Genomic DNA, 26,738 nt, shown 5'->3' with positions numbered 1-26,738 from the left:
GAATAATATTACTTTGAAGTGGTCCTTAATGCAGGGAGTTACTTATTTAAGACAGTCCTTAGTGCAGGTCTCACTTGATTAAACATTGCCCAAAACAATATTAATTCATACAGCTCATATACCTAGGAAAACCTATCACTGAGCATTCAGCTGGGCAGAATGTGTAGGGGACAACACAGCAGAAGAACATGAGGAGAGGAGAGGAGGAAAGTAGTCTGCAGGCCAACATGTTCAGAGGAGTGGGGGAGAGAGAGAGACACGAAGGAGGACACAGAAACGTACAGGAGAAGGATGAGAATCAGGCTGTATGAAGCAAGTGCTGGGAAGCTCGGGGATAAATAACAGAGGGAAAGGAGAGAGAACATGAAAATCAGAAGGAGACAGTGCAATTAGTTTTCCCTGAAAGAAAATACACTTACAGCATTGAAAATACATCAAGAGTTTATATCAAAAAGAGATGTATTCTGAAATAATTGCTGTAGCTGCCACTGGGATGTTACATGATCACATTACTAGTAGTAGAAGTAGTAGTAGTAGGACTAAATACTTATATTATTATAGTATGCAAAGGCCCAGGGCCCCATTGTTCAAGATGCTGTACAAACGCACAAAAGGAACAATCCTGTCTTGGAGGGCTTACAATCGAAAGATACATATAGGAGGAGGACAGGAGTTGTAGATACAACATAAAAGTAAATGAATTCGGAAAAGAATTGGCACAGCTTTGTTAGTTGTATGCAGTGTAGGGTTTGTTTGTTTTTGTTTTGTTTATTGGGGAAAGAATTAGGTAGGCAGGAAGTAGGAAAAGGAAAGAGGAGCAAGAGGAACAGGCACTGCTTGCCACCTTTCTTGCCATGATCGGCAGGCTAGTAACAACATGGGTTCAAGACCAGGAAGTGGCCCACAAGATGATGTCTCCGTGAAGATGTTGCTCAGAGTATAAAGAAAGTTTGAGAGATGTTTCCATCTAACCCATGTTTAATTAAATAGCTATTCCTTGCGCGGGGGGGGATTAAATTAGGCTGGCTATGATCAAAAACAAGCCATGTTTGTGAAACAGAAATAATTTGAAAGAAAGTGGTAAAAACAGAATGTCAATTTGCAACCCGCTGTTTGGTTATTTGCATACTAATTGTAATGTTCCTGCTGTCACATTACCTTCAGCTTGAAGATCAGTCAGAAAGAAAAATTCTGCATTACCTGTGACAGTCAGACAGTGGAACGAAAAATGCCAGTGAAGTGAGTTGTTGTTTATGGCTATTTTTATCTGAGAAGATGTATGGAATCGGACAGTTGATGTCTGATTAGCCTGGACAGTTTTTATTTCCTTCGTTGATTATAATTAATATGCTGATTTTGGTCCTTGGGGCAAATTCTGCTCACGATACTCATGAGAGTAATCCAATTGAAGTCAGTAAGATCACTGAGTGAAGCAAACATCACTACTCTCATGAGGAAAGTATGCAGGATTAGGTCCATTCTTTCTGATTTGCCCTGGTCTGTCATTCTGCTTCCCCAGGAGATTTGAAAGCAGTTAAATATTCACTGAACTTCCCACTTATTTGTTATATATTTGATTAAAGTTGTTACATTTACTGGTCCAATTTCTCTGCTGGCATAACTCCACCAAAAGGAGCAGAGAGCTGACAGGCTCACAGATTGTCAGACAACTAACAATGTCACAATTTCATATAATATATTCTATGGTTTTTATTTGTGTTTTAATACATATTGCCTATATTTAGATTCCATTTATATATATGCAATTTTATTAATTTTGTGTCTATAATTTTGCACAGTTATGATGCAAGTAAATTGACAGCTATTTCAAAATAATGCTTGCAATGTTATAGTATCAATGCACTAACCTTATAGAAATTCCTCTGAAAACAATGGCACTCACACGATAACATATTAATGCTCCCATGTTGCATTTTGATAAATATACAATTAATGAATACTATTATTGTCTGTAATATACTTTCATAACTCTATGTGGAATATAACTCGCAAACTCCCCTGTACAGCTCAGTAATAGCTGTGACAACCTAGCTCTCAGTGAATATTTAAGAATACCAAATATATTTATACTACTCATGACTGAGTCAAAAATTTTAAAAAGCCCCTCAATATATTAATCAGAATGAAGAGTTTGACCAGTTTTAGCCATTACCCGTTGTTTAGTCTCTGGAAACACATCTTTTTAAGTCAGTATATATAGGCGCATCAGTCCCTGCTAGGGTCAACGACTGGCATAAAGAACATTCCTTAGATGATTTCAGGAACAGATTTGTCAGTCAGATAAGAGCATCATAAACTTCACATTAAAGGTTCCTATAAAATTCTTTGACAGATGTCCAGTCAACCCTGAAAGAATCTGCCCTTGCATTTCTACTCCACAGAAAGAAGCAGCATAGAATTCTTGATTGGGTTTTATGCAGCTGCGGAGGACAGAGATTCCTCCCCATTAAGAATTATGAATAGCCTCCATACCTGATAGACACAGGAGGCTGGCAGTGCTTTGGTGAGACAACAATCACCAAGTCTAATTTTACCTGGACTGAGCTCCTGTCCTCATTAGAGGCCATAGCTTCATGGTCTAAGCATGAGGTAGGAAATAACTAGACTTGCATATTTGGAACCTAGCAGGGTCAATTGAGACCCTTCATTGTTCTGAATAAAATGAGTGATTTCCTTACCCAATTTACTCTGTGGGAGTCTTTCGGATGAGAATATTTTAACCAACAATCTCCTCCAACTCACATCTCCTCCTTGGTCTTTTGATTTCCCACCTAGGGTAAGTCTTCACTGCATAGTTAACCCAGGCTCCTACCGGGTTTAGGCCAAACTTCCTTACCATGCACACAAAAGAACCTCTGACCAGGGTTTGGAGGTGCTTAAGCCCAGGCTAGCTTACCTGGGTATAGGTTAGAACTTGAGCCCCGGCTATACCTTGGGCTGGAAACTGCCCACTTTGCAGTAAGGACATAGGCTAAATCACTCAAGTGCTGATAGTCATACAATGCCCTTCCCACAGTTCTCTGGAAGGACATTTTGTGTCTCTCACAACTGATATAACTGACTGGGAAAGAATACGAGAGTATCACAGCACAAAGAACCGTGAAATATGTCCCCTGACACACACAGGCAAGTGCAGAAACAGTGACGATATAGTAACATGGACAGTTTTCTACAGAGGTGCTCACACACAGCCTAAGCTAGCACCCAGTTCTGGGTGCTCAGAACTGGGTGCTAATCACGGTATTACCAACTTCAAGAGATCAAAAATCATGAGTCAGACGGCCAAAAAATCTTGAGATTTTTTTCTAAAGATTATATTGTGGTTTAGATTTTTTTTTAAATGTTTTTAATACACATCCCCTCCTCCCAGTCCATACCCTGTGTATGTGTGACTGATAGTGTTGCCTGTTATCCCAGATATATCAGGTACAGTGAATTTTGCCCCTGCTGCATGAGCTTGCCACATCTGCCCATCCCCGGCCCAGCAATTACTTCTGCCCCCAACCTCCAAGCCAAATCCTGTCACCCTGTCCCCTCCCCCCATCAATTCACCCCCACTCCTCCCGGGGTTTCTCTCTCACACACACACACACACACACACACACACACACACACAGGCTTGCAGGAGCTAAAGCAGGGTCCCTTCCACCCATTCCAGGCATCAACATGGGATGAGTGTGGGGTGGACTCACTCTACAATTCTTTCCCCAGGCCTCCCACCATCCTGGGGGCAGGACCCATCCCCACTTTAGCTGCTTGAAAGGTTGGTAGGTATGAGCGTCCCAGGGTTGGGGGAGGTGCAGGGGTGCTGAGCCATCCTTGTTGGTCCCAGGAGGGAGTGGGGATTAGACAGCAGAGCTACCTGGAGCTACTGGGTTCTTTAGCTCCCTGCTTCACCCTCCCCTCTGTAAGAATGGCTTTGGGGAGGGGGAAAAGAAGGGAGGTCTTCGAATAGCTGCTCTGACTGGTTGCTCAGCCCGAGGAGATGGGCAAATGGGACATGCAGTGAATCAGATGAGGTTTTTCAGAAAGTTAGCAACTTTGAAATCATGCAGGTTAACTGTGCACTGAAGATATACTCCTAGTGTTTGCCAGCGGTAGCCTAGTATTAACACAAATCTTTGGGATAAAACACCTCTGTCCAGACTGAGCCAGAGAAGGGTATAGGTTCAAGAAGCTCACCACCCTTCAGCACCTTTCCTTAGGTATGAGGAGATACTCTTTTCTCCTGTGGACATGAGAGTGAAGTTACCCATACAACAATAATATTAACCAAATTTGTAAATAATTTTTACAAAAAAGGAGAGAAAATGGAATTAAAACAAGCTGTTTGCTTAACATACCTTGATTTACCCTTCTGATAAGCTACACCAAATATGGCCATCTCAGCTTAGCTACAGAGGTAAAAGAAATATTTTATATGACTAAAGAGCAAGTTCCTGCTCTGACACCTCCTTGTCAGTGAGATCCTGCTGTTGTGTCCAGAGCGAGGCGAGTGACGCCCCACCTCACTCAGCCAGCTTATTAAACCCTGCATCTCGGTCAACTTGTATGTCCAACAAGCCCTCCTTGATCCAGGGCAGCTACCTCGGCTTTGCAAACCAGTAACCTACACAAACAAGAGAGTTTGGACACTCTGCTTTCTCTAGGAGCCACTAAGGATACCAAAAACCTTTAACAATGCCAAATAATTGCTTTTGAAAGGCTTAAGAAACTAGCTTACATACTATACTTCACACACCAGACTGCACATGTCTGCCCCAGCCAGTTTCTGCATTGTCCTTTCAAATAGGCAGATTGGCATTTTGCTCAGTAAAACACACCTCTCCCACTAATTTTTGGTTATGAACTATGAATTAGAGAATGAGGCCTAGATCCTCTCTCATAATCGCTAAAAATGGAGCCTTTACAAATGTCATGGAAGTTTTAGTGAGTTTTCTCTGGTGCATGTAACCAAACTCCCCCTCATGCCAATGTGATTCTGTGTGCTGGTGGTTTCTCTTCATCTTAGGGGTCATCTACTCCATGAGTTCACCAAGATTTTTACCTTGAACTTATTAACTCAGAACACTTCACACTTGAAAAGGCTCATACTGACACTCCCCAACTGTTTGTTTGTCATCGTTTACCTAGGCTGATCCCTTGGGCAAGCCACAAACATTTGCCATTCGCAATCAATTAACTAATAGAAAAATACTCTCAGGCTATGTCTACACTTAAAATGCTACAGAGGCACGGCTGTAGGGCTTCACTGTAGACACTCACTACAGGGTTCTCCCACTGCCGTAGTTAATCCACTTCTCCGAGAGGCAATAGCTAGGCTGATGGAAGAATTCTTCTGTTGACTTAGTGGTGTCTACCCAGGGGATCGGGTCAGCAGAGCTATGTCTCTCAGGCATGTGTATTTTCACACCCCTCAGAGATGTAGCTATGTCAATGTAAGTTTTCAGTGTAGATCATGCCTAATTTACACATATCCTCATCTTCACTACACATAGCGTGGTCTTCACTAGGGGGGAAAATGGTGTATTTAAAACACGTTAAAATGCTATTTTAGACAAGGCAAATTGTAGTTTTAACATGTTAGCTGATTGAAGAAAACCCTAAGGACAACTAAAGTGTTAAATCTACAACTTGCCTTGTCCATGTTAGGATTAGAACATTTTAGTTAACATTAAACCTTTTTTCCTAGTGTAGACATGGCCTTAGTGTAGACATGGCCGTACATTTGAATGGCACAATCATTCCACTCTGTATATCAATATGTAAAGCACATCTTGATGAAATGCTAAAATATAAGTGATAGGTGGCTTAAAATTATCTAAACTAGACAAATTGTGCTATAAATATTGCTGTCCAGTAAAATCTTCAGAATCTGGACATTTTAAAAAAATGGAGCCAGCCTAATAAACAGAACACATAAACAAACAACCACTTGACTGCTCTGTATCGGATACCCCCTAGGGTGGAAGATTTACATAATAAGGGGTTTTATTCATTGGAGAGACAATGGATAACAGTTCAGATGTTCAGCAAGTCTGTTTTAGACCATATTGCACATGCACCAAGTCTGGAAGGAATAAAGGAGCACTTAAAATTATTAACTAGTTTGGAAAAGATCTTATTCTGCCCTGACAGGTTCCTAGATTTAGATACATCAGCCCAGAACTGAAAATGTCTTGAATAATTGTATTCTTGTGCTTTCTTGGGAGGAGCCTCCAATGCCAGTGGGAAACAAAAAAAGACAGATTATTACAGCTTTAACAAATACTTAATCAAAACCTTGTTAAGAAGCAAAACTATGAATGGATCCAGATTTTTATACTGGTAGGAAACTGAGAAATAGCCCATTTATCACACAATTGCTAGTGTGATAACCTTTTAGATAATTTTAGTCATTGCAAGCAAAAAGTGTCATATAAATTAATGGTTAATCCATTCAAAGTTGAAAAGAAATCCAGCACTCCACTACAGAAAAGTGACTAATATCTCTCCTGCACCTTTATTATAGTTCAGACAATTGCAAACATTATTACTATTGTCTCTTAGATTAATAATCAAGTTGCCAGTGTCAAATTACATTCTATTTTGCAGTGCTCTATGGTTATCTGTACGCTAAAAAAAGTCAGACTTCCTTTTAACCTTTTACTGTTTGATATATGGTGCAGTGCTGTAAGTAACTCATCTTGCTTTGTTAATGAGGTGATGATGACATGTTCCAAGCAACAGAAAAACTAACATAGACTGCATAGGCAAAAGATCACAATGCTATTTTCAAGGGTAGATGTTGTTTCCACAGGTCAACCCCTAGGGAAACAATGGCATGGTCTGAGTCGGTGGATACACTACTAGCAAATAAAGGTAAGAAGTACCTGTAACTATAAAAACATATCTACTGACTCTGTTTACCTGAGGTCACTGAGAGCTTTGGCACCAACTTCAGTGGGAGCAGATTCAAGCCCAAAGATAACAAGGAGTACTTGTGGCGCCTTAGAGACTAACATATTTATTTGGGCATAAGCTTTTGTGGGCTAAAACCCACTTCATCAGATGCATGCAGTGGAAAATACAGTAGGAAGATATATATACACACACAGAGAACATGAAAAAATGGGGGTTGCCATACCAACTCTAACGAGACTAATCAATTAAGGTGGGCTATTATCAGCAGAAGAAAAAAAACGTTTGTACTGATAATCGGGATGGCCCATTTCAAACAGTTGACAAGAAGGTGTGAGTAACAGCAGGGGAAAAATTTGCATGGGGAAATAGTTTTTAGTTTGTGTAATGACCCATCCACTCCCAGTCTTTATTCAAGCCTAATTTAATGGTGTCCAGTTTGCAAATTAATTCCAGTTCTGCAGTTTCTCGTTGGAGTCTGTTTTTGAAGTTTTTTTGTTGAAGAATTGCCACTTTCAGGTCTGTAATTGAGTGTCCAGGGAGGTTGAAATGTTCTCTGACTGGTTTTTGAATGTTATAATTCTTGACGTCTGATTTGTGTCCATTTATTCTTTTGCACAGAGACTGTCCGGTTTAGCCAATCTACATGGCAGAGGGGCATTGCTGGCACATGATGGCATATATCACATTGGTAGATGTGCATGTGAACAAGCCCCTGATGGTGTGGCTGATGTGATTAGGTCCTATGATGATGTACCCTGAATAGATACATGGGCAGAGTTGGCAATGGGCTTTGTTGCAAGGATAGGTTCCTGGGTTAGTGTGTTTGTTGTGTGGTGTGTGATTGCTGGTGAGTATTTGCTTCAGGTTGGGGGACTGTGTGTAAGTGAGGACTGGCCTGTCTCCCAAGATCTGTGTGAGTGAGGGATCGTCCTTCAGGATAGGTTGTAGATCCTTGATGATGCGCTGGAGAGGTTTTAGTTGGGGACTGAAGGTGACAGCTAGTGGCGTTCTGTTACTTTCTTTGTTGGGCCTGTCCTGTAGTAGGTGACTTCTGGGTACTCTTCTGGCTCTGTCAATCTGTTTCTTCACTTCAGCAGGTGGGTATTGTAGTTTTAAGAACGCTTGATAGAGATCCTGTAGGTGTTTGTCTCTGTCTGAGGGATTGGAGCAAATGCGATTATATCTTAGAGCTTGGCTGTAGACAATGGATCGTGTGATGTGGTCTGGATGAAAGCTGGAGGCACGTAGGTAAGTATAGCGGTCAGTAGGTTTCTGGTATAGGGCGGTGTTTATGTGACCATCGCTTATTAGCACTATAGTGTCCAGGAAGTGGATCTCTTGTGTGGACTGGTCCAGGCTGACGTTGATGGTGGGATGGAAATTGTTGAAATCCTGGTGGAATTCCTCAAGGGCTTCTTTTCCATGGGTCCAGATGATGATGTCATCAATGTAGCGCAAATATAGTAGGGGCATTTAGGGACGAGAACTGAGGAAGCGTTGTTCTAAGAGAGCCATAAAAATGTTGGCATACTGTGGGGCTATGCGAGTACCCATAGCAGTGGATGGTAGAATTTGGCCAACTCTTTCTAGAGTGTCCTCCACTTGGACTCCAGTTTTCCTATCCAAGGAAGTGGGAGTTTTCTGAAATTACAGTCTCACACCTGAGTACAGAAGAGTTTCTCTACATTTACAGGATTAGAATAATGCAATAGATAAGTAGTCTGTTGCTATCCATTCACATGTGCAAAAAATATTTTAAACAATGGCACCTTGAAGATTTGGGACTAAATTCTCTGGAGATGTAATTGGTGATTCATGTTCCATATTAACTGCAGGGGTCTGATCCAGGAAACAGTTATTCACATACATTGTCTACAGGTGCATAAAGGCTACTCACATGAGTAAGAATTTACAGGGTCAGGCATTAAGTTGGTCAGAAAGATGGTGTAAGTGCAGTGGTTAAAGAAGATTCAGATTGGGTGGGGAGCCGTGCTGGAGCACTCCAGCAAGCCAGGGAGAGGAGAGGGGTTTTTCCTCTGATTTTAGCAGAAGGGGGAGCTATGCTACCCTCATTCACCTCCCCTACACACACGCACACACACTCAGACTCCCTGTGTAAGTTTTAAAGTAGCCTAATTTCTGCCAGCTTGGAACTTTGCAATTATGCAAAATAAATACGTCTCCATTCAGATACCCAGAAGTTAAAAGAAGAGTTGGGAAAGGAGGTGAGGCTGGTCATAAAGGGACAGGTCAAGGGGAAAGTCCCACTAAGGTGTGTAGTCAGCGGTGCATGTGGCCAAAAGATGACTAGCATTAAGGCACCAGATAAAGCAGCCTTCCCCAACACTCACACATTAACTTACATCTGCACCATAGGTATAATTAGATGATCACATAATATGAGGTAATACCACATCATTTTTTGCTCTCTACAAACTTAGCTATTCCTGTGGAATTCTTGGTTTTGCTCTCTGGGCGGTATTGTGGTTTGTTTAGGCCTTTCTGACAATGAAAATATTGTAGAGAACAGCGTGTCTTCGTCATAGGGCCTGATTCTCATTCGCACAGTGTGACAGTTCTATGGGTACCCAGGACTGAGAGTCACCTTGTTACTCTCCTGCCTCCAAAGAGAGGGAGACTTGCTTGTGCTTAACTGGGTGTTGACTCCCTAACACCACCAGCCTACTAGCTATCCAAAATCTCCTCTGGGCTATGCCAGCCATCACTCTGCCTTGCAGGACAACAATAGGTGCACCCGAGTCCCCAAGTCCCTTTGAAGCATTCCTCTGTAGTGTACAGTCCTTATCCATTGAATGCCTCACTGAAATACCAGGTCTTCTGTCCCCAAGGGAAGAGTGTACAGACCAGCTGCTCTGTTGATTTCACAGCCCCCTGTTGACTTTGTATGTAGATATGTAACCATTGTGTTAGCTTACACTGCTTAACATGCTGGCACAGAGATAGGTCAATAAACATCTTTTGTATGACAGAAAGCCTGTTTGTCAACTCTGCCTTGATACAGACTTTAAAACACATTTTCATTATACATACTGTGACAAAGTTCCTCCTCTATCTTGGTGGGTCCTGCGCTTATTGGCGGATTTTCTTGCCTCAGAGATTCACCATGTGGGTTGGGGAACAGCCCAGAGACCTTGCCCTCTGGAAGAACCCACAGTCCAGGTCAATTGGGAGGTTTGGGGGGAACCCAGACCCGCCCTCTACTCCGGGTTCCAGCCCAGGGCCCTGTGGACTGCAGCTGTCTAGAGTGCCTCCTGTAACAGCTGCATGACAGCTACAACTCCCTGGGCTACTTCCCCATGGCCTTCTCCAAACACCTTCCTTACTCTCACCACAGGACTTTCCTCCTGGTGTCTGATAACGCTTGTGCTCCTCAGTCCTCCAGCAGCACACCCTCTCAGCTCCTTGCACCTCTTGCTTCCAGCTCCTCACACTCACACCACAAACTGAAGTGAGCTCCTTTTTAAAACCCAGGTGTCCCGATTAGCCTGCCTTAATTGATTCTAGCAGCTTCTTCTTAATTGGCTCCAGGTGTCCTAATTAGCCTGCCTGCCTTAACTGGTTCTAGCAGGTTCCTGATTACTCTAGTGCAGCCCCTGCTCTGGTCACTCAGGGAACAGAAAACTACTCATCCAGTGACCAGTATATTTGCCCTCTACCAGACTCCTGTACCCCACTGGTCTGGGTCTGTCACAATACATAACTCCTTACATAGTACCTGTACATACATTTCACAATATTAACAACCAGTGTGACCCTGGCTTTCATTTAAGACTCTACATGATAGTCTTTGGTGAACCAGAATGTACATACCAGGATCAGGATATTCTTGTAACCCCCTTGCTAGATGGCACAGAGCAGTTTATAGGTCACAGGATCCTTTACATAGCCAAAATGATGTAAATTTAAGGACTTTTGTAGAATTGAGATTTAAGCTGTTAAACCATTAATGTGATACATTCTGTTTTTCCTAAGGTCTTCTTTGTAATACAATGTTTAATATGCAGTAAGCAGCTATATACTATTCATTTTCTTTTCAACCAGCCTTCCTCAGGTGCCATTGAAAGAACAAGGCAGTTATATCACAAAGACAACTTAGGCCCTGATCTTGCGAACACACGAGCTTCAATTTATACACTTCAGTAAGACTACTCGCATGCTCAAAGTCAGGGCCGGCTCTACTGTTTTTGCCGCGCCAAGCAGCGCGCCGAATTGCCACCACGGATGGCGGGGGCAGTCCGTGTGCCGTTAGGGTGGCACGCAGGTTTCCGCAGCGGCGGCAATTCGGCAACAGCTTCTGTCTTCAGCCGGAAGACAGAAGCCACCAAATTGCCGCCGCTGGCAGCTGAACATAGAAGCTGCCGACGAATTGCCGCCACCGCGGAAATGTGCGTACCATCCTAACAGCACACGGACTGCCCCTGTCGTCCATGGCGGCAATTCGGCGCGCTGCTTGGGGCGGCAAAAACACACGGACTGCTTCCCCTTGCAGATTGCCGCCCCAAGCACCTGCTTGGAATGCTGGTGCCTGGAGCTGGCCCTGCTCAAAGTTAACCATATAAGTGTAGGGTGACCAGATCATGGACATGAAATATCGGGACGCAGGGGGAGGGAGGGGGCAGAGAGCCAAAAAAAAAAAAAAGCCATTTTCCAGGTGCCGGGGGAATTAGCAGGCCCCGGGCACATGCGGCGTGTCCCGCCGCCCCGCAGGGAAGGAGCCGCTGGAGCACAGCCAAGCGGGAGAGGCGCGGGGCTCCAGACCCCGGCAGTGGCGGGGGAGAGCGGCTCAGGGCCGCGCGAGTGGCCACGTAAAGTTTATCGGCTGTGGGGGGGGGACCCTGGCTGGCTCCTCACCCTGCCCTGTAGGGGGGGTAGCGTCCCCGCCCCGCGCCAGCATGTCCCACTGGCCACCGCAGGCCAGGTAAGGAGCAGAGTCCCCCCTTCCCCCTCGTCCTGGCTCCTCAGCTGAGCGGCATTCCTCCTCCCTACCAGGCTTGCATGCCGGCGCAAGCCTGGAGGGAGGGGGTGGTGGCCGGCTTCCAGTTCCTGGAGCTGGAAGCACTGGGCGGGCAGGCAAGGAGGATGCTCCCCCAGGAGGGAGACGGGGGGGGGCTCAGCTGAGGAGCCGGGGGAGGGGGAGACTCGGATCCTTACCACCCCCTTACAGGGGCGAGGACCGGCCGGGGTCCACCCCGAGCCAATAAACTTTATATGGCCACTCATGCGGCCTCGAGCCGCTCTCCCCTGCCGCTCCTGGGGTCCAGAGCCCCCCGTCTCCCTCCTGGGGGAGCAGCCCCCTTGCCCACCTGGTGCCCGTACTCACCAGCTCCAGGAACTGGAAGCCGGCCACCACCCCCTCCCGCGGCAAGCCTGGGAGGGAGGAGGAATGCCACGTGCTTGGGGAAGAGGCGGGGCCAGGGCGGGGATTTGGGGAGGGAGCCAATGGGGGAAGGAGGGGGTGGAGTCGGGGTGGGGTTGGGGCGAGAGCCCTTCCGGGAGGGCAAAATTGCTTGTTTGTCCAGTGTCCTGACCGCATATCGGTCGGGACGCGGGATAAACAAGCAAATATCGGGACAGTCCCGATAAAATTGGGACGTCTGGTCACCCTATATAAGTGTAACAGGATTGGAGCTTTCCAAGATAATTTAGGTGGCCTAAATAGACCAACTAATCTTTCCTGTTACTGTTATTTCTAAACTGTGCTCCTAAAGTAGCCATGCATGCACAGAGAATCTTCTCTTAACTGCTCACTTTACAAGCTAAGTAGAAGAAATCTGTGCATGCTCAGTGTATTGATATGCACTGGTAACTCCAACCAAACCAATTATCTTTGGAACATGCAAAGGCACTTTTCCTCTGACAGGGCTATTTCCACATCAACTTTAAACCCCAAGCCATTGTGACTGTTGAGCCATTCAAAAATTGCTTGCAAGTTGTTGTTTTTTAAACAAGAAAGGATGTTTTCCACTCTCCTTGCCCATCCTCCATTGCAGTTGAACTGATTTTACTCAAATCTCCCTTCCAACCGTACCCCCCCCACACACACACAGTTCATCTTCATGCAGAGATAGAACAAAACCAAAACATTCAGCCAAAAAGGTGAAAATTTAGGGAAGTTATCAGTGACTGAAAGAAAGAGGATAGGCTTGAAACAGTTAACTATAGGGGTTGCGCTGTCACTCCTGCTACATTTCACCCATATGTTGACCTATGTTGTTCCTGGGTTGTGTGGTTTTTCGTGGGGCTCCTTTGTTTGGTTGCTTCTTTGTATGGCAGGTGGAACAGGTTTTTGTTTTTTTTGTTTTTTTGCCTTAGTTCCTCAGGATTTAACTGAATGCCTGTCTCAAGTGGTACATACTGTGTCAAGCAGCAGCTTTCCAATTGGCCTCTGCAATTCAGATCATACACCATTCCTAACTTATCAGTCATTGTTTCTGGCCATCCTCTCCCTTGGCTCAGGACATACACCTGATTTAGTCCAGATAATGAGAAGTGCTATGTGCTATCTACACAGAGTAAAAGACAGCTCTTGCCCCCAAGACCTGCCCTTTCTGTACCTCCCTGGCCCTTCCACTGTTTGTGGCCTAGCAGAAGGTTTTATTTTGCTCTCATTTAAGTTAATGGTAAAAGTCACATTGACCTCAGTGGGAGCAGGATCAGTCTAGAGTTCTGTAACAAGGGAACTACTGATAGACAAAATTCCCATCATCATTCCCATCTCAATGCCAATTTCAATATAAATCCTGTACAGCTTTCAAGAACATAATGAATTTCTCTGCGTTTAAAGTACAGTTGCCAGATGGAGTTTTCAATTGAAAGGCATAAAGTCTTAAAACTTGAATTTAAATTGCATTCTTAAATATTCTCTTTTCATTTACATGGACTTTAAATAAAATGATAGTTTCACTCTCCCAAAATAAGTTTTAAATTTCCACAGACTGTCTCAGGATCAGTCTGAAATGGATTTCCTGAATGGGAGAAAATTGTTTTAAGATGACAAGATGTGGAGTACAGGATTATTACTTCTTATCTGTATTACCTACTAGTACCTAGAGGCCCCAACCAAGATTAAAACTCCACGGCCGTTGGCACTGTAGAAACACAAAGAAAGAGAGACTCCCAACCCTGGAGTTCTTATTATCTAAATAGACAAGATTAACTGGATTTCCTGGATATCCCCGGTCTACTATTGGGGAATTGAGGCAAAGAGAGATTAAGTGAGTTCACAAGGCCACACTGGAATTCTGTGGCAGAGCCAGGAACTGAACGGGCATCTCCCAGGTCCCAACATAGTGCTTAAATCCCAAAACCTTTTCTGATGGTGTAAAATTTTCATATGAACTACAGTAATACTGTAAATAGTGTAAAGTTAAGATTTTTCATTAATTAGTCAGTCTTTCTAATACGAGTAAATATCTTCCCATTGAAATTACTTTTCACATGTCAAATTCTGCTGTTCTGAGTTGGAAAAAACTCTTTTTGATGACTTCAAATATTTGAAGGGAAGCGGGGCGGAAACTAACAGAAACCAACTATCTTTCTTCAATGGGAGTTTGTCTGAGTGATCAACCCCCAAATGTTAACATTTGGTTATGCTGATATAGCGAAATCCTGTGGTCCTTTCTCAGACAAGACTCCCGTTAAATTCAAAGTTCCAAAATCAGCCCTTTATTATACTTGTACAATTTCATTGAAATGAAAGAGGTTTTGTTTGAGTCTAACAAAAGGCTGAATTTGTCCTAAGGGTTTGTAGACTGAATAAGAACAGAAGAATTGAGATTTTTGGACCCTAACATGATTTACCCTCTGGACTGCTACATAGGTTAGATATGTCTTCTCATTTATTTTTCTATTTCTGCAGATGGATTGGCTGCCTTTAGAACATTCCTGAAGTCCGAGTTCAGTGAGGAGAACATTGACTTCTGGATGGCCTGTGAGGACTTCAAGAAAACTAAGGCTTCTGCTAAAATTGCCTCAAAAGCCCAAAAGATTTATTCAGAATTTATCCAGGCTGATGCTCCAAGGGAGGTAAAACAGTCGTTTTTACTTTCTTCAGATAGTTTCCAGGGATAGTCCTCAAGTTGCAAAGCTCAGATCCAGAATGTCATGATATTCAAGATCACAGTGTGTCTACAACAGGACGCATTTATGAAAGACAAATAACTACAACTACAGATAACCAAACAGGCTTCCAAACAGCTTGAGTCCCAGCTTTGCTTTTCTCATTTACTAGGGAATACACCCTTTTTTAGAACTCTTAAAAGCACACAGAGACATCTAGTGTCTGAATATACACTTCAAGTAAACATTACACAGGGTTTGGGTTCAGTGCTATGTCTTAATGCATGCATTCTCATTTTGATGCATGGAAAGGTATGCATTATTGCCAACTCTCAATTTTATCATGGCTCTAGCAATTTTGGGGCTTTTTTTACCTGTCTCATGAGGGTAGCCTTTCGTCATGTTAACTCGTGATTTTTCCCTTACTCAGAATAACTGTCATTTCCCATTACTCTCAAGGGGGTTGAAAAGAGTATGATTGCAATTTCCCTGCATTCTATCTGCTTGTGGAAGGGAGGCTGCCTTTAATAAATATGGCTGCCACCTCCCACAGGCAAAATGGCTCCCATTCTAGACCAGGCTCTCGACAAGACAGTTAGGAAACAGACTGTGAGGAGCATCGGAGACCTTGTAAAAGGTTCATGTGCAGAATGTGTGAGGAGCAGGACACTGGCAGGTGGGGTAGGGGAGAAGCAGACTTCCTCTGCAATTCTAATGGAGGGTAGAGGGAGGCTGAAGAAGGTGGAGTGATAGTGATGGGGTAGGAGAGAGATTAGATGGCAGCTCCCTCATCTTAGGGGTGGAGGAGGATAAGAGGAGCCCCCTTCGAGTAATCACGGGAAGGACACATTTTTGCATGTGTAGCTGAGGCTGAATTTTGACCCTTAAAAGCTCTCACAAACTTTGGGGGCAGGTGGAATCCCCCTAAAGCTTCAAAAACCCATAAGGCACATAAAAACCCTCACAAATTTATTAGTTTATGCATCTCATGATTATTAAGCCAATCTCATGATTTTTGAATGGTTAGGGTTGGCAATAGTGGCTGTACATTTACTTTCCTTGGCTTTTCATTGACTATATGCTTCTTTATGGTACGATAAACTATATTCCCTCCACAAAGTAAATTAAAGTGTGCTACTGGCTACTATTTGTTCATTTCCTTTAACTCAGATATTTTTGATGTGATGAATATTGAAACATTCCCTTAGAAATACTCCTTCACAATGTTCAATTTGATCACGAAAGAAAATGTTTTGTGAGAATGAAGAAATATGTGAATTAATTACCTTATGATGTGTGCTCCCTCAGTGGCCTTTGCAGTGATCCCTCTGCTTTTGATAGTAACTGTGTTTTGAATGTCCTGATGTCTTATGATTGATCAAAGCTCTTTTACATTAATTATTATTATTATTACTACAAACAAAATTACAAAAATTAAAGGCCAACTCCTATAATTTTTGTCTTGCTGAAGTCAATGGGAGTTGCAGGTACTCAATGCCTCTGGATTTGAAGCATGTAAAACATGAGTGAAATTATCTACCTGAAACTGCAGATGATAGCAAAAAGGATATTATTATAATTAAATGCTGGTAGCACCAAGTAGGAGTAATTAAATGGGAGGGACTCTAGTTTAGTACTTATCTGCTCATGAATCCCCCTTTTTAAAAATTATTTTATGACATGTCATCTCTTCTGCATTAGGTAAAGTAACACTCAGACTTTATTTTTTTAAGCAAAACAAAACATTAAAATGTCCTTAAGACTACATTATATATAAGGCCCTTCATTTTCATTTTTTACCAATTTTCCCTGAAAAATTCCTGGGTTTAAAAAAAATTATTTGACTTTTACTAATTTTCACCCAAATTTTGGACATGCCAGAAGTCCCTGGACCTAACTCCTCACTCTGGAAGGAGAGATGGTGGCTTGGTCCCTCCATGCAGAGTCCCTGCTTGATGGCACAGTGTGCCGCTGCAGAGGACAGATATTCTGATCGGTGGCAGCTGCTCTGCAGTGAGTAAGCAAAATGAGCAGAGAGCTGGGTCCTGGCAGCAAAGACCACCTGACCTGACCTTTGCAGCAACAGGTCCATAAGGAACAGAAGGCTTCCTTAACTGCTGAATTGTGGTGAGTAACAGGCACCTCTTCTCTGATGCCCACCGTGAGTGCTGGGCACCCCTTCAGCACCCTCTCTCATCTGTTTGCTGCCCCTTGTGAGTACCAGGTACCCCCCTCCCCTTTGAGGCACCCCTCTCTTCTCACTCACTATCCCCATGCACCCCACCACCTTATGCCCCCTATGAATACAGGGTACCCCTTCCTCCTCTGGGTACCCCACAGTCCCTGCCCACTGGCTCTCCTGAGTACCTAGCACACTGTCCCCCTCCAGACACTCCCCTACCACCTGCCCCCTGCCTCCCATGAATACAGGACACCTACCCCCACTGAGCAGCCCCTGCTTGCTGCCCCACTTGAGTGCCCGGTGTAACAGAATGCTAAACTGTATTATACTGTTCACTAGGAGGTGTCATGTGTAACATACCTTCATTAAGCTCACAACAGCCATCCTTCCTAGCAGTGCAATAGAGCATCTTATAGTGAACACATCTCTGGTGTGTCTCTCTAAGAAGGAAACTCTGTAGCCAGTCCATATCTGTTACAAGAGTCTGACATTCTAGTAGCAGCCCTGCAGCCTACTCAGTACAAGAAGCACATGACATTGTGTCAGAAGTAAAGGTAGTCTAACCGGTGCCAGAGGAGAGTACAAATAGAAGAAAAATAGCAACAAAGGTTGCAAACAGAAAGAACAAAGCAACAAATATTGCAGGATCAATTTAGTCAACAAGCCACTCTTCAGTGCCCCTGAGAACTTCCGTTTTCAAGACCTTTAGAATGGACAGACTGGAAGCAGTATTTTGCAAGATTTTGAACTGCTACAAAACACCTCCAGGAAACTGAAGATATTCAGGTATCTTCGTTAATTTATGCTATGGGGAAGCAGGCTAACACATATCTTTAAATCTTTTGCCTTTACTGAAGATTGTCATAAAGATTATTATGAAAGGGCTCTGTATGTGTTTGATTTCATACTTTATACCTCAGAGAAATGTGGCTTATGAAAGAGCATGTTTTCACCAGAGAATTCAAGAATGAGGAGAAAATGTTGACTCTTTTATAAGAGTTTTGCATCCATTGGCTGAAAACTCTGATTTTGGGACTGCAAAACATGAAAATATCAGAGACAGTCTAATCATTGAGCCTAGAGATAAAACCATTTCACAGGGACTACAATTAAAGACAAATTTAAATCTACAAGCTGCTACCCCATTAGCAAAGCAGTCTGAACTAGTCTAACAGAAGAAAAGGCAGGAGCAACTTGAAAAACCTGAAACGAGCTTAGAAGCTGTAAACAGACACACCATGAGAGCTAAAAGTCATTAATATAGAAGCCCTGAGGCTATGAAGGAGTCCCAGCTACAAAGAATTTCAGAGTAAATGCAGAGGATTTGGAAAAATTCATAGCTTAAGACATGTGTCACGCTAAACATGAAATATGTAATAAATGCACAAAATATGGACATTTTGCAGCTGTTTGCCATACCAAGGCAGTCAGGGAGTTGACTAATATTTCAGACAATCAAGAGCCATTTTTTCTGGGATCTCTCACATGTGGTGACACATAGCCTGCCTGGAGAGTGAAACTGAATATTCCTGGGAAGACTATTAACTTTAAAATGACTAAGTATCAGATGTGACAATCCTCTCAAAAGGGACTTACAATCACCTATAATCTCTCCCAGAGCCAAAATTACCTGATATCTCCTTGACTAGCTCTGGAGGTAATCTGAACTGCAGGTGCCAGTTCACCAGAGAAACAATTTACAAAGACAAAAGTTTTGTATTCAGAATTTACATGATCAAAGGATCAAAGACCAACAATCTTCTCAGACATATCATGGCAGTTGATATATGTTTGAGTTGTGTAATTAGAAAGCCAGTATGATTCACAGATACTTAACAGACTGATCTACTGAACTCTAAAGATGCGTGATTTTGTAAAATGGTAGAAATATAAAACTTAAAGGAGAGATCTAATAGAATGTTAGATTGTGTTGTACTAGGTGGCACTGTGCGTAACATACATTAAGACTTAAATTCACAACAGCCATTACTGACAATGCAATAAAGAATTGTATAGTGAATATATCTCTGGTGTATCTCTCTAAGAAGGAAGTGCTGGAGCCAGTCCATATCTGATACAGAATCTGACCTGTTAGTAGCAACCCTGCAAACTACAAGTAGTGCATGACACCAGGCACCCTTCCTCCCCACTCCCTGCCCACTGCACCCTATGAGTTTTGGCCCCCATGATAGCCCCTCTGAGTAGCTGGGCCTTTCAGCACAGCCCTGGCTAGATGATACTACCCAGACAGGAGTCCCAGAACACAGAGGCCAATGCAATTCCCCTACTGGACAGAGGCCCTGGCACTCTCCTGACTCCCAGCCCCTGTGTCCCACCTCTGTAACAGGAGAGATGATTATTTGGGGAGGGGGTTCTGGTCAAGTAATATTGGTTGTCTAGTCTCTCCAGTGGCTGTCAGGTGATAGTGACCCATTCTGAGTGCTGGAGGAGTGTAAGTGACCAACAATAAACTGTTTTAAAAAGAAAAGTTTTATTCCTGTAATGGAAATTAGAAATAATAGTTTCATAAATATTTGAAGAAAAATACCTGCCTGATGATAAAAGTATCAATAAATCTTCACACTGATAAATCCAAGGAATGCACAAAATTGCGATAAAATACATGCTTTCATAAACAGAAAAACAGTTTATCAGTCCACATTCAGAAGCATATAGATTATTCAGCTATTGTGTGTAGTTCAACTATAGTCTGGTTCCTAGCCTATCAAGCATTCAGCAGATAATAAAGCCCATCTATTTTATTGGCCTATGTGACAAGATGGTCGATATAGTATGGTGGGTCCTGCGCTTTTCTTGGGGGGGGGCTAAAATACCACCCCTTACCCCTGCTCTTGGGGCACCGAGGGCCCCACTAGTGGCCCAGGAAGGTGGTAAAGGAGGGAAGCGGGGGAGGGGTCTGGGTTTGCTCCTCACTCTGAGTCCCAGCCCCTCTCAACCCCTGCAGGTTCTTACCCTCTTCTCCCTTGGGTGGGGTACCTTCAGTCCTTAAACGCTGGGGGAGGGAATGTCCCTCCCCTGCTGGGGCAGGGTCTCCCTTACTCCGGTTTTCTGTTCCTCCAAGTCTAACAGCACACCTCCAAGCTCCAGTCCTCTCTCCTCTCTCCTTCCTCCTTCCCCCTGACTGCCTGAAGCAGGGGGTTTTATTAGGTTTCTAACAGGGCCTTAATTGATTACAGGTGCTCCAATTAACCTGTAGCAACCCTCCCTGGTCTACAGGGAACCACGCCTTAATTAACCTAGGGTCTATATACTTCCCTTCTACCACTTCCCATTGCTCCCTGGCCCTCCTGTATCACATATCCCCCTCCCCTGCTCAACGCCATGGGGTTGGGCTACTTGGGACGAAAGACAGTGTTGTCGTGATAGGCCGTCCGCGTTGCTGTGTTGGCTGCTGGCTCTATGCTGGATCTGGAAGTGAAAAGGTTGTAGGGACAGGAACCATCTAGTCACTCGTGCATTCCTCTCCTTATTTGTGTGCATCCATTGGAGCGGGACGTGGTCCGTCACAAGGGTGAACTGCCGCCCAAGTAGGTAGTACCGTAGAATCTCCATGGCCCATTTAATTGCTAGGCATTTCTTTTCTACTACGGCGTACCGTTGCTCCCTGGGCAGGAGTTTTCGGCTGAGGTGAAGGATCGGGTGCTCCTCATCTCCCACCATCTGTGAAAGGACGGCCCCAAGTCCTACCTCTGAGGCGTCTGTTTGTAGGATGAATTCCTTTGTGAAATCTGGGGCTATGAGCACTGGATGGCTGCAAAAGGCTGTCCTTAGGTCTGTGAAAGCTTCCTCTGCTTCCTCGGTCCACTTAACTATCTACGGGCCCCGAGCTCTTATTAGGTTCGTCAGAGGCGCTGCCCTTGTGGCGAAGTGAGGGATGAACCGGCGATAGTACCCTACTATCCCTAAGAATGCTCTGACTTGTTTTTTTTCAGATTGGGCGGGGCCATTTCTGTATTGCCTCCACTTTGTTCCACTGGGGCTTCACCAGGCCCCTTCCGACTACATACCCGAGATATCTGGCCTTGGCTAGCCCTATTGCACATTTGGATGGGTTAGCGGTGAGGCCAGCCTGTCTAAGAGTATCTAGTACCGCTTCCACTTTCCCCAGGTGTGTCTCCCAGTCAGGACTATGGATTACCACGTCATCTGAATAGGCAGAAGCATACTTGGCATGGGGTCGAAGTAATCTGTCCATCAATCATTGGAAAGTTGCGGGGGCCCCATGGAGCCCAAAAGGGAGGACGGTATATTGGAAGAGGCCGTCAGGTGTAGAGAAAGCGGTTTTTTCCTTGGTGTCCTCAGCCAGGGGGATCTGCCAGTAGCCCTTTGTCAAGTCCAAGGTGGTCAAGTATCGGGCCTTGCCTAACTGATCCACCAGCTCATCAACACGTGGTATCGGGTAGGCATCGAATTGGGATACCTCATTTAACTTCCAAAAGTCATTACAAAACCTCAGGGTGCCATCAGGCTTGGGGACCAAGACAATAGGGCTGGACCACTGGCTGTGGGATTCCTCAATCACCCCAAGTTCCAGCATCTTCCTTACTTCTGCCCTAATTTCTTCTCTTTTTGCCTCCAGTATGCGATATGGTTTTATGGTCACCCTTGCTCTGGGACAGGTGACAATGTGGTGTTGGATCAGCGTCGTACGGCCTGGTTGTGTGGAGAACACATCTTGGTTCCGCTGGATCATTTCGCTGACCTCTGTTCGTTGTTCTGGGGCTAATTCGGGGGATATCCTTACCTGCCCTTGTGGGCCAACTGCCTGGGGTGTGGCTGGCAGGATGGCCAGGCACGTCTCCCGATCGTGCCAGGGTTTCAGTAAATTGACATGATAGATCTGCTCTGGCCTTCGGCGGTCTGGCTGCTTTACCTTATAATTCACCTCCCCAACAGCTTCCACGATCTCATAGGGTCCATGCCAACTGGCCAGGAGCTTACTTTCTGCTGTTGGTACCAGCACCAGCACCTGTTCTCCTGGCTGAAATTTCCGTGTTTTTGCCCGACGATTGTAGGAGGTTCATTGGGCCTCTTGTGCTTTCTCCAAATGCTCTCGTACTATGGGGGTCACTTGGGCTATTCATTCTCTCATCTGGGCTACGTGTGCAATGACATTCTTCCCTGGGTTGGGTTGTTCCTCCCATTCCTCCTTCGCGATGTCTAATATGCCACGTGGGTGGCGTCCATACAGTAGCTCGAAGGGGGAGAAACCAGTAGAGGCTTGGGGAACGTCTCGTATTGCAAACATCAGATATGGTAGGAGGGTATCCCAATCTTTTCCGTCTTGGGCCACCACCTTTCGGATCATACTCTTGAGAGTGCGGTTAAATTGCTCAACCAGACCATCTGTTTGGGGATGATAGACCGAGGTCCGCAAGGCTTGAATGCGGAGCAGGGTACATAAGTCTTTCATTACTCTCGGCATGAAGGGAGTCCCTTGATCTGTCAGGATCTCCTTAGGGATGCCTACCCTAGCAAAAACCTGCACCAGTTCTTTTGCGATTGCCTTGGACGTGGGGTTCCTTAAAGGAATGGCTTTGGGGTACCGTGTAGCATAGTCCAGGATGACAAGTATGCTTCGGTGGCCCCGGGCTGTTCTTTCTAGTGGGCCCACTAGATCCATTGCTGTTCTTTCAAAAGGAACTTCAATTATGGGCAAGGGTACCAACGGGGCCCTTAACTGAGGTCGGGGACTATGCAGCTGGCACTCTGGGCAGGAGGTGCAATAGTGTTGGACTTCTGCCCGTACCCCCGGCCAGTAGAACCTTCTTCGGACTCTATCCAGGGGTCTTGTCTGCTCCTAAATGTCCCCCAAACAGATGACTGTGAGCTAATTCTAATACAGCCCTTGTGTGCTTCCGTGGCACCAAGAGCTGTTCTACTACTTCCCCCGTATTGGCACTACCCAGTACAACAGATCCTGCTTGATTATATAGTATGGCCCTGTGCCTTTGGTTTTCCCTTCTACTGGCACGCCATTTACCTCTACTACCTCCTCCCTCACGTTTGCATATAGTGGGTCATCGGCTTGGTCCTACCCAAAACATTCGCGTGCGGGACCAATCTGGCCTGATTCTATTGACTTGGGTTCCCCTCCTTCTTTTAGGGTGCTTCTGCTCGTGCTGGGGGCTGTCTCTGGGTCTGCACGAGCCTTCCTCCCAACCAGGGCAGCTTTCTGGTTTGCTGCCAAGATCCTGGTTTCTAATCTTTTGTCTGCTCTCCTTTCCCGTCTGGATTTCCGGGACTTCCCAGGGGGTGAAAATAACTCTGGGGAAAACCCAGCAAAAATTGTGGTAGGATCATCCATGGGTACCTCACATTCTGCTCGGGGTTTACTTCCCTTCCCTAACTCAAGGGGGGGGGGAGTAGGCTCTCGAACCCAGGAAAGTCCCTGCCAATTAAGACTGGGTAGGGGAGCTTGGGGACCACCCCTGCAGTCATCTTGGTAGTACTTCCCTGGATCTCAATCCATATTGGAATTGTGGGGTAGAAATTTACTGTGCCATGGACACATGTCACTCCAGTGCTCTTGGCCCAGCTCAGTTGGTTTTGCCCCACTAATTTCCCTGAGACCAATGTGACAGCACTCCCAGAGTCCACCAAAGCTATGGTCTGGATGCCATTCATCTTTACTGGCCTGGTGTACTCATGTTGGGCCATCGCAACCCCCACCAGGCTGATTAGGCCACATTGGTCCCCGGGATCCCCCAGATTACATTGCATGGGCTCTTCCCTGTTGGGGCACTGGGCTGCTATATGCCCCACACTCATAACAGCGATATCTCATTCCGGAGGTTGCCCTCTGTCTTGGGCCCTCTGACTCGCTTCCCCAACCCTCTTCCCCCAGACCCCCAGGTCCCTTTGGGGCCTCAGGCCGCTCCTTGGTGCCTGTTCTTCCAGCTATGGCTTTCCTGGAGTTCTCGATGATCCGGGGCCTCGGGGTTGGGACTGGTTTCCTAAAACGCCGTGTTTCACCTCCCGGGGTTTCGAACAGTTCACGGGCTGCCAGTTGTCTCTCTACAAGGGTGACTAGTTCGTCATAGGTGGAGGGGTCATTCTGGCCTACCCAGGCTCGGAGGCCCGAGGGTAGTCCCCTCGTATAGTGGTCCAGTACCAGGAGCTCCATCATTTTCTCTGAGCTGAGAGCCTCCGGGCGTAACCACTTCTGGGCTAGGTGGATTAGGTCAAATAGTTGTGATTGCGGTGTCTTGTCTTCACAGTACTGCCATTCATGGAACCTCCGGGCTCTCAAGGCTGTTGTTACCCCTGCCCTGGCTAGGATCTCCGCCTTCAGTCGGGGGTAATCTGCTGCCTCCTCTGTGGTCATATCATAGTAGGCCTTCTGGGCCTCCCCGCACAAAAATGGGGCAAGGATCCCTGACCACTGGTCTCGGGGCCAGGCCTCCCTCAGAGCTGTCCTCTCAAAAGCCAGGAGGTATGCCTCCACATCATCCTCCCGGGTCATTTTCTGCAGACAGTAGCTGGCCCATATGGTCCGTGTCCCATCATACCCGCGGCTCAGCTCCGTAAGGACCTTCACTTGGTTCACTAGTTCCTACAGCATGGCCCGATCTTGGGTGGCCTGGGTCATCAGCAGGTGATTGGTCTCTTGCTGCAGCCACATGGCCTCCTGTTGGGCAGCTGCCTGAACCCCGGTAGCCTCCTGCTGGGCGGCAGTGGCTTGCACCAGTGCTTTGACCAGATCCTCCATCTTGAGGCAGGGTGGTTGTGACCCACTCTGGATTATGTTCACGGCGCAGAGATCCCACCCCTGACACCACGTGTGACAAGATGGTCGATATAGTATGGTGGGTCCTGCGCTTTTCTTGGGGGGGGGCTAAAATACCACCCCTTACCCCTGCTCTTGGGACACCGAGGGCCCCACTAGTGGCCCAGGAAGGTGGTAAAGGAGGAAGCGGGGGAGGGGTCTCGGTTTGCTCCTCACTCTGCGTCCCAGCCCCTCTCAACCCCTGCAGGTTCTTACCCTCTTCTCCCTTGGGTGGGGTACCTTCAGTCCTTAAACGCTGGGGGAGGGAATGTCCCTCCCCTGCTGGTGCAGGGTCTCCCTTACTCCGGTTTTCTGTTCCTCCAAGTCTAACAGTACACCTCCAAGCTCCAGTCCTCTCTCCTTCCTCCTTCCCCCGACTGCCTGAAGCAGGGGGTTTTATTAGGTTTCTAACAGGGCCTTAATTGATTACAGGTGCTCCAATTAACCTGTAGCAACCCTCCCTAGTCTACAGGGAACCATGCCTTAATTAACCTAGGGTTTATATACTTCCCTTCTACCACTTCCCACTGCTCCCTGGCCCTCCTGTATCACACCTAATTTTCCATTTCTGTGGGTGTAATGGTGCAATAACTATGGACTAGACAGTGACTTGGACTACATGCTCACACAGAATGAGCACCCCCTCAAACGCCATACAACTCTGAGCAGACCGTTTGGATCTTGGTCCAGTTGCACAGTAGTAAATGTTGCTGAACACCACATTACACCCTTCCCAGAGCCAGTCCTGTGTGATCATCCTACTCTCATGGACCACAGCTTTATTATTATTGTTAATAATTAGCCAATTAAAGAACAAGTAGGAAGTCTACTTTCACCTCAAAAGACACTTATTACTTCCCTTATGATTAATAAGTTACACATTTGCAATTCATTGGGAGAACAGAATTCCCTTTAGTTAATAGTTAACATTCAAATAGCCCTAGAATGGCTGGAGAATTAAGGTATCTCGGTTGATTGAGTTGTATGTTTTATAGAATATCTTTTGCAAAGGGTAGGTCTCTGAAAGGAAATGCAAATACTTTCCTTTCTGTATTATAAAGAGTTAGAATTTCCTGCCTTGATCTATACTTAGATAATCAAAGGCATTTTTTATCTTCTTTCTGTGATACCATCTCTTTAAGCCCAGGGAGCCAAAATAAACTAATATTCAATATGCTAGAAAATAAAGGCATTAACTATGTGCTAGTTTGCATCAGACAGCATATTCTGAGAAAAAATTCAAATAGTATTTGCATCATGCACGAATACAAACTTCAACTCTCCAGTAAAATTTAAACTAATTTTATTACACCTTACTTTCCCCAGATTAATATTGACTTCACTACCAGAGACCACATCTCTCAGAATATCTCGGAACCAACCCTGAAATGTTTTGATGATGCTCAGAGACTAATCTATAGTCTCATGGCCAAGGACTCTTTCCCTAGGTTTCTAAGGTCAGAAGTTTATAAGGAACTGGTAAATAAGCAACAGAATGGAAACCAGAAAAGATGGCTCCCATTTTTGTGAATAAGGTAAATATCAAAGACACAAGGATTATGAATCTACTCTATACCTTCCATTGCAACTAGGTATAGAATAATATATTGTTAAAGTAGTTATGCACACTACATCTAAGAATTCCCATTTGCTTTTGAAATACAAAATGCACTATACTAAAATGTATAACAATATTACTAAGAATTGTTTGGGAATTTTTCAATGAAATGTTTTGCATCAAAAATGCTGATTGATCAAAACAAA

The 26,738-nt window shown here is 45.1% G+C and overlaps 1 protein-coding gene across 1 annotated transcript; it reads left to right on the top strand.

The window, feature by feature from the left end:
• The first annotated feature begins 1,228 nt into the window (after nucleotides 1-1,228).
• Nucleotides 1,229-26,504, top strand: RGS21 (regulator of G protein signaling 21). The gene is made up of 4 exons (XM_065409515.1): nucleotides 1,229-1,239; nucleotides 6,806-6,882; nucleotides 14,804-14,970; nucleotides 26,301-26,504. Exons 1-4 carry the CDS (start codon nucleotides 1,229-1,231, stop codon nucleotides 26,502-26,504), a joined length of 459 nt encoding a protein of 152 aa, XP_065265587.1.
• The last annotated feature ends 234 nt before the right edge of the window (nucleotides 26,505-26,738 follow it).

Source organism: Emys orbicularis, chromosome 8 (genome assembly GCF_028017835.1).
Source record: "Emys orbicularis isolate rEmyOrb1 chromosome 8, rEmyOrb1.hap1, whole genome shotgun sequence".
NCBI classification, from domain to species: domain Eukaryota; kingdom Metazoa; phylum Chordata; order Testudines; family Emydidae; genus Emys; species Emys orbicularis.
The sequence above is the reverse complement of the archived record's forward strand: the minus strand, read 5'-3'. Positions and strand labels throughout refer to the sequence as shown.

What these genes read in the sequence shown, in the direction of transcription:
- RGS21 (XM_065409515.1), top strand. An exon ending in TACACTACTAGCAAATAAAG is followed by an intron (nt 6,883 to 14,803) that starts GTAAGAAGTACC and finishes CTATTTCTGCAG; the next exon opens with ATGGATTGGCTGCCTTTAGA. An exon ending in AGGCTGATGCTCCAAGGGAG is followed by an intron (nt 14,971 to 26,300) that starts GTAAAACAGTCG and finishes TACTTTCCCCAG; the next exon opens with ATTAATATTGACTTCACTAC.